This window comes from Cephus cinctus, unplaced genomic scaffold, assembly GCF_000341935.2.
Source record: "Cephus cinctus unplaced genomic scaffold, Ccin1 Ccin1_scaffold0310, whole genome shotgun sequence".
Classification (NCBI taxonomy): domain Eukaryota; kingdom Metazoa; phylum Arthropoda; class Insecta; order Hymenoptera; family Cephidae; genus Cephus; species Cephus cinctus.
Window position 1 is genome coordinate 291,197 of NW_014333013.1, and position 9,233 is coordinate 300,429.

Below are 9,233 nucleotides of genomic sequence, written 5' to 3' on the forward strand. Positions count from 1 at the left end.
AGTCATATGTATATCAAACTGGATAGTTGAGCAGAGATAAACATGCTTCCCAATTTTCATTCAAAATGTCACGTAAAGTTCATGTCAAATAGTAATTACTCTAATAGTGATTTAATGGCCAGAATCAAGAGGAAGCTTTGCTTTAAAATAAAAATACCTATATTGTTAGTGTTACTGTTATTCATTTTGTTGTGTGTACACTACATGAAACCTGTCAAATGTTCACTAGACAAGGATAATGAGAAGAACAAGCCAAAATATGAATTACTCATTGTTATATTGACAGCACCTGATAACATGGAACGTAGAAATATTATAAGAAGGACTTGGATGTCAGAAAAGTATAGCTATGTGAAATATTTCTTTGCCATAGGCACTGTAAATATACAGCAAGCACTTCACGAGACACTTCAGTCAGAAAATCATAAGCACAAAGATCTCCTTCTGCTACCTACATTAAGGGATTCCTATAACACAATCACTAAGAAAGTGTTATACTCCTTTAAGCAACTCACAGAGGACTATGACTTTGACTTTTTGTTAAAGTGCGATGATGATTCTTACGTGGTAATAGAATCTCTTTTGAAAGAATTAAGTAAATGGCAAAGCAGAGGAACTCAAAAAGAATTATATTGGGGCTATTTTAATGGAAGGGCTCAAGTGAAAAGGCATGGACCTTGGAAAGAGACTAACTGGATACTATGTGACTATTATTTGCCATATGCACTTGGAGGTGGATATGTTTTATCCTCTAATCTAGTCAAATTCATAAGTAGAAACTGGGAGGTTTTAAAGTAAGCAGGACCAAATATTAACACAAGATGTTTAATTAAGTAAAAGTTTAATCTACCTCTTTGATTTTTTCTCAGGATATACAGCGCGGAAGATGTATCAGTTGGTGTCTGGTTAGCACCCTTAGCTAACATTGAAAGGAAGCATGACACAAGATTTGATACGGAATATCAATCCCGTGGATGCTCCAATGATTATATAATTACTCACAAGCAGAGCATTCAGAAGATGCAATACATGCACGAGCTATCTGCCATAACACGAAAATTATGCTCAAAGGAACTAATAATTCATAAGAGTTACCAATATAATTGGACAGTTCCACCTAGTCAATGTTGTAATCGAGAACAGGATGTTTCTCCGAAAGGGTCCTAGTAGGTGATGTAATGAGGAATTCTGTTTTCTAAGTCTAATGAACTGAGATAATGAAAATGTTCATAACAATATTTATATAAGACTGATTATTTTGAATATATATCTAGTTTCCAATAACTGTACATGAAATATGATCATAACATTTGCCGATCATATAAGCGAAGTTTCGAATTGACATTTTCCTTACTTAAAGTGTGCCTCAATAGGGTTACTAAAATATTATAGATATAAAAGCGAATAATCTTTCATGTAAATCTTCAAATTCCAAATTTTAGCGTTCATTTACGTTATAATGTATTATTTTTAATAACAAAAATATAGATCATTTATGTTATGTATTTTGGTACAAGAAATCGATTCACGCAAGAATCAATGTCTACTGTGTATCATTATTTAAAAGAGCGGTATAATAAAACGAGTGATATTAAGAAAGGACGAAGAATTGAATTATTGATTTTTACACATATGGTCAAATTACAACGGTTCTACTTTCAAATGGTAATGTACTGTATTCTCCGCGTACGATGCTTACAAAAATACATTACTGGAATAGAGTGACAGTAGTTCGCAGACTACTCTTTTCTAAATCAAATATATTTCTTATTAATTATATATTCTACTTATGTTACATTTGTTGCTTCGAGATCTGACGGTCGATGCTATCCAGTACCAATATACATTCATAAAATATAAAAACAATAATTAACTATTATAATTGAGAGTATAATTGCAATTTAATACTATATGATAGGGCAATATTTTCATAATCATGTATAGCAAACCACAGATATTCAAAAAACGGCCAAATACAATTAAAATATAAAAAGTGTAAAATTCTTCGGACATTAATTAAATTAATAAATACTACCCTGGGTTGTTAAAAAAGAAAAACAATGTATTGGCCGATTCTCAAAATGTTTGATCGCTGTGATAAGCTAGTACATACGCAATTTTCATTACATCAAAAATTGGAAGCAGATCAGTATGTGAACCTTCAATCATAAACTGATTTTTGTAGTGCACTGTTAGCACCGCGTATAAGTGCCATACATCGTTCACCATAAAATTCTGTACACAGTACAAAAGTTTATGGAAATTTTAATATATAACTTATTAAAATTATAAATCTTTGCGCGAGTCCGATGTATGTGAATTATAAATATACGCTTCCAAGGTTAGATACAATGAAGACGCAATATTAAATGTTTCATAAAATTTCCTATTTGTTATATAGTTCAGTTTTAGTTCATGTCAAAGCATGAAATCATTAACGAACTAGTTTTAGAAATAGTGTACGATGGAGTTCCTTTTAGAAAAAAGTGCTTAGCACTTTTATTCTTTATGCATGGAGAATTACTTCTTCTTTCGATCTTGTGTACATTTTGGACAATACCATTTGCCTTTAGGCTTTGTAGTTAGCCCAACGCAGGCAAAGTGAAACCATTCAATAGGGCACTGGAAGGAAATATATGAGATACTATAGTAATCATAATCTTTATAGTGATATACATATAAATATTTTGTCGTACTCACATCTGGATTATCACAACCAATCATTTCACCATACGACACCTGATGGCAAAGACAGTAAGTGGGTTCATTTGGATCAACAGGCATATCCAAAACATCTGCTGGATGACCTAAAGCACTAGTATCTGCTTGAGCACCACTACCTACAGCACCAGTTGCAGCTGCCGAAGTAACAGAACCACCTGAAAAAATTGAGAATTATTGAATCAAAATATATCATTCTAAAGGCACTTCATAAATTAAAAAGACATTCAATATAAAAAATGAATTTTATGTAACATACCTTTCTTTTGCTTCTTCCGTGCATTTTTAGATTCGTCTTCACTACTAGCTCCTGTCGTACCCTTCTTTCGCTTTTCCTTCTCTTTCAATTTTTTACGACCCTTTTTACTTGCATTACTTTCCTCCTGTGCCCGATTACTGTTCGACGCTTTTTCCTGTATCTCTGCTTCAAATCTAGCCAAGTCTGAATCCAGCCTTCGGATATGCTTGTCCACTAATTCATAAGTTTGTATTGCAAGTTGCACCTTGTCATCCCCATATTCTTTAGCTTTATTGAAAAGACTTTGAATATGACTAAGTTGCTCTTTTTTCTTCTCTTGTGTTTCCTTATTAATGTTCTTCAAGTAATCATCAGCTAATTTGTCAATGTCTTTCATAAGTCCTTGAGCTCTGGCATCCAAATCCCGCATTAATGTGAAATTCCTTTGCAATTCAATAGGCAGATGTTCTAGACCTGAAAAAAATTATAACCAAATCGTAGAAGATAGTATTTATTTTTATTTTTCAAAGCATTTGACAAAACAAGATTACAAGTTGAAGCCAATGTAATTCAACGTCGAAGTGACAACATTATCTGTGCACAATCATTTGTTTTATGACAATACTACTAACTACTGCAGTTAATTGATAAGCAGCACAATGCCGCAGAATTATTACATTACTGTTTGTTATGACTAATGCAAGATATGTTAAACATATAGAAACACAGCCTTTCCCTCCGAGACACTTGAAATAGATTACTTTTTCGGCTGAACAACTAGGCAGAAATACTCACTCTCTAAATAATGCTCTAAATACAACGCAGTCGTCATGTTTCTTGTAAATTCTTAATAATGCGTTTCTTCAACACTTCTCATCCAATATACCCGTAGAAGTTCTTGTTCAGGCATCAATAAACAGAATATATTTCAAAGTTTTGATACGACATTCTCGAGATTATCAGTCAGTCACTACACAGGAACGATCAATGGTCACAAAAGGCGGAATGCAATGGAAGTGTGTCCACTGGTGTCCACTATGGCAGCAGGTAGCAGACGAACGTATGCTGTACAAACTGACGTAAAATAATCATTTAACTACGCAAAAGTTCCTTTGATCCTAAAATGAGATGATTTTGAATGATTTGTCATCGTAACCGTTAAAAATGTTCATGCCATAAGATTTCTAAAAAGTTTTATCTGCACATTCAATATGGATTATTTCCCGCCATGTTATTATTGCGGATATGTTGAAAATTTACTCTAAAATAATATTATTTGGCTCTCAGTTTTTTGGAATTGTATAAAACGCGAGTTTCTTAGATACATGCACTTATGCTTTCATTATTATTTCTTGAAATACTTTCAAGATTGTATGACATTCACGTAAATTCTTTGTCGAATTAATAGGCATTACGTGTGTCACTTTGGGAACCCCTGTTGGTGGATTCATGATGGTTGCCCTGATTCTTACAAGGTAGATGTGGATGATGTGTCGATAGTTCAAAATATATATATTTTTGTTGATAAGGTAAAAACAATTCGAAGGAAATTTCAAATTCCTCGTATTTTTTATGCGTAGCCTTTGCACTAACGCGGAAAGGAAAAACTAAGTGTTTTTACACGGTGATCAGGGAATTTCGAAATACTTTTGACAGGTGAGTTCTCTTTAGCATTCTTTTCAATTGCATTTAACCAATTGGTATATTCTATTATTGTCTTATAATAGAATTAATATGGCCTAAGTGACAAGTGAACTAGAAGTGTGTGCGAAGTGCGATATATAACATTCTAAAATGGTAAAACAGTAACCTAGATTTAGGGTACTTCAAATTTCATGTTTGTATGGCGCATATAAGGATGTAATATTTTTTTTATAGGAAACCCGTATTATAGACCAAAATGGTTAAGTTATACGCATTAACGATCTTGTACAAGGGACCCATTTCAGCAACCCCGTTAAAGGCTGTATATGAATTGGGATCATTCTCGTTCTTCCAAAGAGGTAGCGTCCAAGAGTTCATGGCTTTTGTTAGTAAAACTATTACAGAAAGAACACAAATTGCTGCACGACAAAGTGTCAAAGAAGGAGGTAAATACTTCATCTATTATCAGTTTAGATTAATACTGTATTGTACCATAACCAATTATTATGCTAATAGAATATATGTGCCATGTATACGTACGAGGAGATAGCCTGGCAGGAGTTCTTATATCAGATCATGAATATCCAAACAGAGTATCACATACATTGATTACCAAATTATTGGATGAATTTGCCTCGAAATATCCTCCTGATAGTTGGCCAACTTTAAATGAAGCCACATGCAGTTTTCCTCAAGTGAACACCTATCTTGCAAAGTACCAAAATCCTAGAGAAGCAGACGCATTCACCAAAATGCAAAATGATTTGGATGAAACAAAGATTATTTTGGTAAGAATGAGTGCATATCAGGTATAATTTATATCTATTCAAATTAATGAACTCTATTCTTTTATAGCATAATACAATAGAAGCAGTCTTAGAGAGAGGAGAAAAATTGGATGATTTGGTCTCAAAATCGGAAGGACTTAGCATGCAGTCAAAAGCTTTCTATAAAACAGCGCGAAAAACTAATTCATGTTGCAGCCTGACAGCATAAATGTTATATTGTATTATATTATATTAATTGTCATCATTGTCGCTTTCCTATTTACCATGTGCAGTAAACAGCACAACCTGGCTCTGTTGTATGAATTTCAAAAGTCTTCAGAAATTGAACATATACTGTATTTGTTTCTCTGTAATTGTATCTGATTAGAATCAATTGTTGACGTTTTAAATTTATCTATTTATTACCGATAATTAACTGAAATCACTGCCTGTTCCATGCTGTTCAAAAATTAAGAAGCAACACCAGATTATTAGGAAAAATGTAATATACGTTTTCCTGAATTTTGATGTAAACACTATTTAACGGTCCTAAAACATTGTTATGATGAAAAAAATAAACAATGTGGATCTTTTATTATTTTCTAGATCTATTTTGCCATTCGACTAAACACATAAGGAATTTATTTTAAGTGTACATTCCAAATGATGGTACGGACTATAATATTGGGTCGGTATGGTGATGCAATTAATTAATTGGAAATTTTATTATTAATATACAAGAAAATATTACGAAATGAATTCTTATTATTTAGTAAGTGGTAGTCAGTAACTTGGAAAATTTGAATTTATACGTCTATAACTGAAATTAAGAGAAATGTCATCAATATAAATGTTTTAAAAATTTGTTGAAAACCCAAAGAAAAAATTGACTCCTGTTATCCTGGAAAAATTAGACAGTATCTAACATCAGTATTTTATGACGACACTTCTATTATAGTTGCTGCGGTTCGTATATACCTTGAAATTTTGCTATATGACACTTGTTAGGTCTTGCCCAAATTTCATACAGACGAAAATTGAATAAATTTCGAATGCTGCAACTGACCCAACAACGTATTGCACAAGTGGATTAAATACTGTAGTCATTAGACTGTCAGTTGCATCATTTAAGGAAGTTTTAATACATTGTCTATGAAACCTTGTTATAATTTATATAACCGGTATTGACTATAGCCAATGAAAATATCTATATAATACGTGTTTGTATTTGATTGTATACTAGGTCAAAGCATTTTAATCATGTTAAAAAAAATGCTAGAGCAAAAATTATACTAGGAACTTAAATAATGTATGTATTTCAACATATTACAATACATTATATGTACAATGTTTAAATGACTTTCGATTTTTCTTTCTCTGCTTTAAGCTTAAAAAATTATAACTTTGCACGTGTCCAGTTAAAAATAATAGATTCTTTTAACAATTAAAATCTTATTTTACTGCATTTTTATGTATCAAACTCAGTGTCATATAAGAATATGAACGCATAACTCTAGAAGAATAATTTGTAAATTACAGAAAAAATATATTGTTAGTGAGTCAGGGCGCGATTTATTTTACTACGCGATACCAAACACAATAATGTTGTTTTGTGTTTACAGAAACGTTCGTGTTTTATTTGAGGAGCGCTAATATTTACTATACAATATTTAAATTCATTCATTTTAAAGCTTCCATAAAACTTTGTCGCCCTTCAGATGATTGTATCCCTTTTGATACCGAAGTTCTTCTTCCTAATTTAAAGATAAGTACATATAAATTTTAAGGAAACACCATATGCGGCAAAGAAAATTTGTAAATCTAAATCTACTGATCGTGAAACTGAATGATATATGCCATAGTTCTTACCATTTCATCCATAACAAGGCGATATTTATTATCTTCTTCAGGTGTAATGAGCAAATCTGGATTCCATACTTCATCTACCTTGAGTGCATTTATTAATTCTATCTTATTGTTAGTGTATAGTACTCGACGACGGCGTACTGAATCCACTGCATCAAATTTCCAGTCAGCGTGTTTAGGATCATGTCTCTCTGTCTCGAAATTAATTTGTTCAATATCCTCAATTATTGATCCAGCATCGCCTCCATTTGACCAATCATAAATTAATATTTCGGCATGAGAGGAAAGGGACTTGAGATAATTTATCCTAGTACTTTTCTCTATGGTTTGAAGATAATCTTTCGTTAAGACTTTTGAATTCACTTCGTATGGAATGCCACGCTGCTTAATCTTTTGCTGCAATTCATTTTAGATTATAATGTGTACTCGTAAAACATAAATAACAGTAATAGCGTTACTACTGATTCAATATTTACCTGTACAGTTTCTACAGGGGCATCCAAGTATACAATCAAGTTAGGTCTCATTAAGTAATGTAACGAATTCTTCATAATTTCTCTGTAACTCGTCAGTGTTGCCGTTGTTACATATCCAGCTTTATGCATTGCATCCATGAATACTGTATCACCCCAAGGGCAGCGTTCAATCACTACACCCTGTCCAGTATTTAATATATGTTCTAAGGCAAGGATGTATTGCATATATCTTGCAGCATACATATTGATTTGGAACAACCCTGAATTTACATGATCTGGATTTTTCAAAAAATTTTCTACATCTATTAGCTGCAGTGACTCGGGAAGCTTATGATTTAGCTTTCTCAAATCATAGCCAGACTCATGAATGTAAAGATCCTCTTCATCAGGAGCAGGTGAGTACAGCATATCAAATTCATTTGCCAAAGTTTTTGCTACTTCGGTCTTTCCAGATGCAATTGTTCCATCAACAACAATGATTTTTGAATTTTCATGAAATCGATTCATCATCCTATCAAAAAGTTGGGCAAATACACCATATCTTTTATTGACATAATCATAAGGCTTAGGACAACCATGTTCAGGTGGTGGTTTAAGAGACCGTATATATTTTGTACTAATGAAAGCAGCTTGCATTAAAGCAATATTTTTTGTATTTGGTGTCACCTGCAAAATGAATTTCAGTCAAACACTTTCGTGATGTGCAGTTAACCATTGTAATTATGTTAATCAAATAAAATATTGTTCATGGCGAAATTAATTAGCATAATAAATAAAAGTAGATTTCTACAAGATGCATAAATATATCATATAATCAATATACAATAATTTTATAGTAATTACATATGTCTAACCTTATGTAATATCCCAAAACCGCTGGATGGCAACTTGATGACGGCAGTCCGAACTGTCCAAGCCATTTTCTGAAGAGCAAGAGAAAAATATTTATAATAGACTTAATGATAAATAAACATTTTAATATCTAAATACGAAATATTACAATCTTCATGTACTCGACAGTTCTTACCGTAGGAAAGATGGCTACCGCCAACTGAAGTAAGCCAACATATAGATCATAACAATGCAGCCATTTCCTGTTCCTTTGATACTATATTCAAATTATCTAATATAATTTAATTTATTTACGTCAGGATACATTAAATAAGTTATATGAATAAATGTCATTAGTCCTTGTTTCACTTAATTTCTTCATAAGCTCGTATTATTCATAGTTTAGTCGTATAACAACGTTTTAATAACTGATTCTGTAAGCTTCTATAAAAGTAACAATTTGACTTATGAAAGTTCTGTAACACTAATGACTACAATGCAAGTCTTCAGAATGCAAGTCATATGTACAATCCAAATATTTGCGTATACATTCAAGTTCAACAATCTCTATTGAATAAATATGTATATCTTTGACAACATAAGCCCGACATAACGATTAATGGTTATGTTTTAACAACGTTTCAACGTATTTTTAACATTAGTAGAGCAGACCGGTATTGACATAACATT

General features: G+C 32.2%; 4 protein-coding genes across 9 annotated transcripts; 2 read left to right on the forward strand and 2 right to left on the reverse strand.

The window, feature by feature from the left end:
- The first annotated feature begins 4 nt into the window (after window positions 1-4).
- LOC107266373 (beta-1,3-galactosyltransferase 6) lies at window positions 5-1,599 on the forward strand. The gene is made up of 2 exons (XM_025083675.1): window positions 5-794; window positions 870-1,599. The coding sequence occupies exons 1-2, from the start codon at window positions 43-45 to the stop codon at window positions 1,165-1,167; spliced, it is 1,050 nt and encodes a 349-aa protein (XP_024939443.1). The 5' UTR covers window positions 5-42; the 3' UTR covers window positions 1,168-1,599.
- A 57-nt stretch (window positions 1,600-1,656) lies between these two features.
- LOC107266374 (inhibitor of growth protein 5) lies at window positions 1,657-3,948 on the reverse strand. Of its 2 annotated transcripts, none has more exons than XM_015736792.2 (4): window positions 3,755-3,948; window positions 2,981-3,433; window positions 2,701-2,879; window positions 1,657-2,622 (listed from the first exon to the last, which is right to left on the reverse strand). In XM_015736792.2, exons 1-4 carry the CDS (start codon window positions 3,789-3,791, stop codon window positions 2,521-2,523), a joined length of 771 nt encoding a protein of 256 aa, XP_015592278.1. In that variant the 5' UTR covers window positions 3,792-3,948; the 3' UTR covers window positions 1,657-2,520. The 2 variants fall into 2 exon arrangements, with proteins under 2 accessions (XP_015592278.1, XP_024939446.1); XM_025083678.1 differs by lacking the exon at window positions 3,755-3,948 and adding an exon at window positions 3,511-3,634.
- LOC107266375 (synaptobrevin homolog YKT6) lies at window positions 3,883-6,125 on the forward strand. 4 transcript variants are annotated; one of them, XM_025083682.1, is made up of 7 exons: window positions 3,901-4,038; window positions 4,368-4,434; window positions 4,540-4,615; window positions 4,687-4,756; window positions 4,838-5,049; window positions 5,120-5,391; window positions 5,459-6,125. In XM_025083682.1, exons 5-7 carry the CDS (start codon window positions 4,860-4,862, stop codon window positions 5,597-5,599), a joined length of 603 nt encoding a protein of 200 aa, XP_024939450.1. In that variant the 5' UTR covers window positions 3,901-4,038; window positions 4,368-4,434; window positions 4,540-4,615; window positions 4,687-4,756; window positions 4,838-4,859; the 3' UTR covers window positions 5,600-6,125. The 4 variants fall into 4 exon arrangements, with proteins under 4 accessions (XP_024939448.1, XP_024939450.1, XP_015592280.1 ...); XM_025083680.1 differs by lacking the exon at window positions 4,687-4,756 and having other exon boundaries at window positions 3,883-4,019; XM_015736794.2 differs by lacking the exon at window positions 4,687-4,756.
- Window positions 6,126-6,919: 794 nt separating this feature from the next.
- On the reverse strand, window positions 6,920-8,827 carry LOC107266370 (NADH dehydrogenase [ubiquinone] 1 alpha subcomplex subunit 10, mitochondrial). 2 transcript variants are annotated; one of them, XM_015736785.2, is made up of 5 exons: window positions 8,740-8,827; window positions 8,567-8,635; window positions 7,713-8,378; window positions 7,240-7,632; window positions 6,920-7,124 (listed from the first exon to the last, which is right to left on the reverse strand). In XM_015736785.2, the coding sequence occupies exons 2-5, from the start codon at window positions 8,630-8,632 to the stop codon at window positions 7,056-7,058; spliced, it is 1,194 nt and encodes a 397-aa protein (XP_015592271.1). In that variant the 5' UTR covers window positions 8,633-8,635; window positions 8,740-8,827; the 3' UTR covers window positions 6,920-7,055. The 2 variants fall into 2 exon arrangements, with proteins under 2 accessions (XP_015592271.1, XP_015592270.1); XM_015736784.2 differs by lacking the exon at window positions 8,740-8,827 and adding an exon at window positions 8,713-8,736.
- Window positions 8,828-9,233: the final 406 nt, after the last annotated feature.

Coding starts and splice junctions, on each gene's coding strand:
- LOC107266374 (XM_015736792.2), bottom strand. CDS start 3,791: ATGACGACTGCGTTGTATTTAGAGCATTATTTAGAGA. Junction 2,880..2,980: donor ACGGAAGAAGCAAAAGAAAG/GTATGTTACATA, acceptor CAATTTTTTCAG/GTGGTTCTGTTACTTCGGCA. Junction 2,623..2,700: donor TTGGTTGTGATAATCCAGAT/GTGAGTACGACA, acceptor ATTTCCTTCCAG/TGCCCTATTGAATGGTTTCA.
- LOC107266373 (XM_025083675.1), top strand. CDS start 43: ATGCTTCCCAATTTTCATTCAAAATGTCACGTAAAGTTCATGTCAAAT. Junction 795..869: donor AGAAACTGGGAGGTTTTAAA/GTAAGCAGGACC, acceptor ATTTTTTCTCAG/GATATACAGCGCGGAAGATG.
- LOC107266375 (XM_025083680.1), top strand. CDS start 4,860: ATGGTTAAGTTATACGCATTAACGATCTTGTACAAGGGACCCATTTCA. Junction 5,050..5,119: donor ACAAAGTGTCAAAGAAGGAG/GTAAATACTTCA, acceptor TTATGCTAATAG/AATATATGTGCCATGTATAC. Junction 5,392..5,458: donor ATGAAACAAAGATTATTTTG/GTAAGAATGAGT, acceptor ATTCTTTTATAG/CATAATACAATAGAAGCAGT.
- LOC107266370 (XM_015736784.2), bottom strand. Junction 7,633..7,712: donor CCCCTGTAGAAACTGTACAG/GTAAATATTGAA, acceptor AATGAATTGCAG/CAAAAGATTAAGCAGCGTGG. Junction 7,125..7,239: donor GCCTTGTTATGGATGAAATG/GTAAGAACTATG, acceptor TCTTTAAATTAG/GAAGAAGAACTTCGGTATCA.